We start from the raw sequence: 2,478 nt of genomic DNA, 5'->3' as shown, positions 1-2,478 counted from the left end.
TTGTGAGTACACCTAGACTTTTAAACAAGTTGTTATTGTTGATATGATTATTTATTTTTTTTCAAAACAGTTTCTCTGTGTATTCCTGGCTGTCCTGGAACTAGCTCTATAAACCATGTTGAGTTCAAACTCAGGGAGACCAGTCTGCCTCTGCCTCCTGAGTGTGAGATTAAACGTGTGTGCTAGGGCTGGAGAGACGGCTCACTGGTTAAAGAGCACTAACTATTTTTGAAGAGGACCCATACAGCAGCTCACAAACTATCTGTAATTCCTGTTCCAAGGGTTCAGACACCCTCACACAGACATACATTTAGGCAAGACACCAATGTACATAAAATACACATAATTTTTTTTTTATTTTCTTTATTTACATGTAAATTTCTCCATTCCCAGTTTCACCTCCAAAAAAGAAAGAAACAAACAAAACACATAAATAAATTTAAAGGTATGTGCCACCATACTCCACAAAAGTTATTTTATTTCTTTGTTGTTGTTGTCGTTCTTTTTTTCTTTTCCGAGACAGGGTTTCTCTGTATAGTTCTTCCTGTCCTGGAACTCACTTTGTAGACCAGGCTGGCCTGGAACTCAGGAATCTGCCTGTCTCTGCCTCCCAAATGCTGGGATTAAAGGCATGTGCCACCACCACCCGGCACAAGTTATTTTTAAAAGGAATCCACTCATTTCTGATTTATTCATTTTTAGATCCTTTTTTTTTTCATTTTGTGTGAATAAATGTTTTACCCACATCCATGTCTGTGTACCACATGCATACCTGGTGCCTAATGAAGTGGTGAGAGTCCTTGTGGGTGCTGGGAATTGAAACAGGGTCCTTTGCAAGAATAACAAGTGCTCTTAACGTCTGAGCTAACTTTCCAGCCACATTTACTTTTATTTTATGTGTATGAGTGTTTACTTGCATACATGTGGGTGTACCATGTGTGTGCCTAGTGGCTCTGGAGGTCAGACAAAAGCATTGACTGAATTCCCTGGAACTGAAGTTACAAACGTTTGTAAAACAATCTGTGTGTGGTGGTGCTCACCTGTAATCCCAGCACTTGCAATCACAGGCAGGCAGATGTCTGTGGGTTAGAGGTCAGTTGGTCTCAATAGCAATTTCAGGCTAGCCAGCGATATACTGTGAGTCCCTGCCTAATATGAAAGAAAGAAAAAAAGAGACAGCTAAAATATTTAAAGTGTTTTAAGTACAGGATTTAGCTCAACAACTTGGACGTGGGTACAGTAAGATGATGGCATCAATGGACGGGATCAGTCAAAGGTGGTGGATCTAAACACCAGTATCCCTTTTCCCCCTCTGAGTTTTGAATCAAGCGCGATAGCTCTATCTGTAGCCAATCCCAGAGCAGCATCTCCTTTCGTCAGTAGTTGCTGAGGCCCAGAGCCACGCGTCTGTCTGGTCAGTTCTAGCCGTTGCTGCTGTACTCGTGCCCTGCTCTTGCGTTTCCATCCGTTAAGACTGAGAGGGCATAGGGAAGACCTGTCACCTTCTCGGGTATCCCCGTCAGAAAGAAACCCTCGGGACTACTTTTTCCACAGTCGCAGAGACTCACTGGTTCCACTTAATTGTGGAAACTCTAGGCTGGCTCCCATTCAGAAGTTGTAGGATCGAGATTTTGCTTCTAAACACGACTAGCCGCAGAAGCAGGAAGTTGCTTGATTTTTGTTTTCTTTTTCCTCTCTATCTTATTTCCTTTTTCTTTTTTTAAGGAAAAACGGGCCAGGGCGGGAAGATACCCAAACGGGAAGGGATACAGGGCTGTGTCCTTGTGACAGAAAGTGTTGAGTCCTGTCCCTTTAAACCCAAGGGGGGAGGATCCGGAAGTGGATGGGCGGGGCAAAGGGCCCTGGTATATAGGAGGGCCTCCACCGCGCGAGGTCTCCAATCTGCCATTTTCTCTCCCTGAGTAAGTCTGTGCTGTCCGGAATTGTCTCGTTCTCTTCGCAGGCAGTAGTCTGCCCATTGGCCCAGCACCTCAGGTGAACGATGGCCACAGAGTCTACAGCCGCTGCTGCCATCGCCGCGGAGCCGGTTTCCGCTGACAAGTAAGCGGAGTGTGGCGGGCTCGAGGCACTGGCCGGTCCTCAGGGAGAGCCGGTGGACTTGGCATCCCGGGCGGGACGGACTGCGGGGTGGGACAGCTGCCTCCCCCTAGACAACCGCGGGCGTCCGCGGAGGCTCGGTCTGGGGAGAAGCCCCACTGGCGGAGAGTCGGCGCACTCGCCGCGACGGCGGGAGGCTGGCGCCCCCTGCCCGGCTTTTCACGGCCGCCATCTTGCTGGGGGCAGCGGTGGCTGTCTCCATCGCCGGCCCCTTTCCTCCCACCCCCGGCCCGCGGTTGCCGGTGGGTAGGCGGGGCCCGGCTCCAGTCGGTTCTGGAGCCCCTCCTGTCCGCGCACTCCCAGGGCGCTCAGCTGTAGGGATTCTGGAGGCGAACCTAGAAACTGGCCAACAGATTTGGC

The 2,478-nt window shown here is 49.3% G+C and overlaps 1 protein-coding gene across 1 annotated transcript in view; it reads left to right on the top strand.

The window, feature by feature from the left end:
- Window positions 1-1,392: 1,392 nt before the first annotated feature.
- Nasp (nuclear autoantigenic sperm protein) overlaps window positions 1,393-2,478 on the top strand; it is a 25,878-nt gene continuing 24,792 nt past the window's right edge. Inside the window, 2 exon segments of the mRNA XM_031378298.1 lie at window positions 1,393-1,510; window positions 1,964-2,061. Of these exon segments, the coding sequence (XP_031234158.1) occupies window positions 2,003-2,061 (59 nt within the window). The 5' untranslated portion in view covers window positions 1,393-1,510; window positions 1,964-2,002.

The sequence above is a fragment of the Mastomys coucha genome, unplaced genomic scaffold, assembly GCF_008632895.1.
Source record: "Mastomys coucha isolate ucsf_1 unplaced genomic scaffold, UCSF_Mcou_1 pScaffold18, whole genome shotgun sequence".
NCBI classification, from domain to species: domain Eukaryota; kingdom Metazoa; phylum Chordata; class Mammalia; order Rodentia; family Muridae; genus Mastomys; species Mastomys coucha.
Note: the sequence above shows the minus strand (reverse complement) of the source record. Positions and strands in the feature narration are given on the sequence as shown.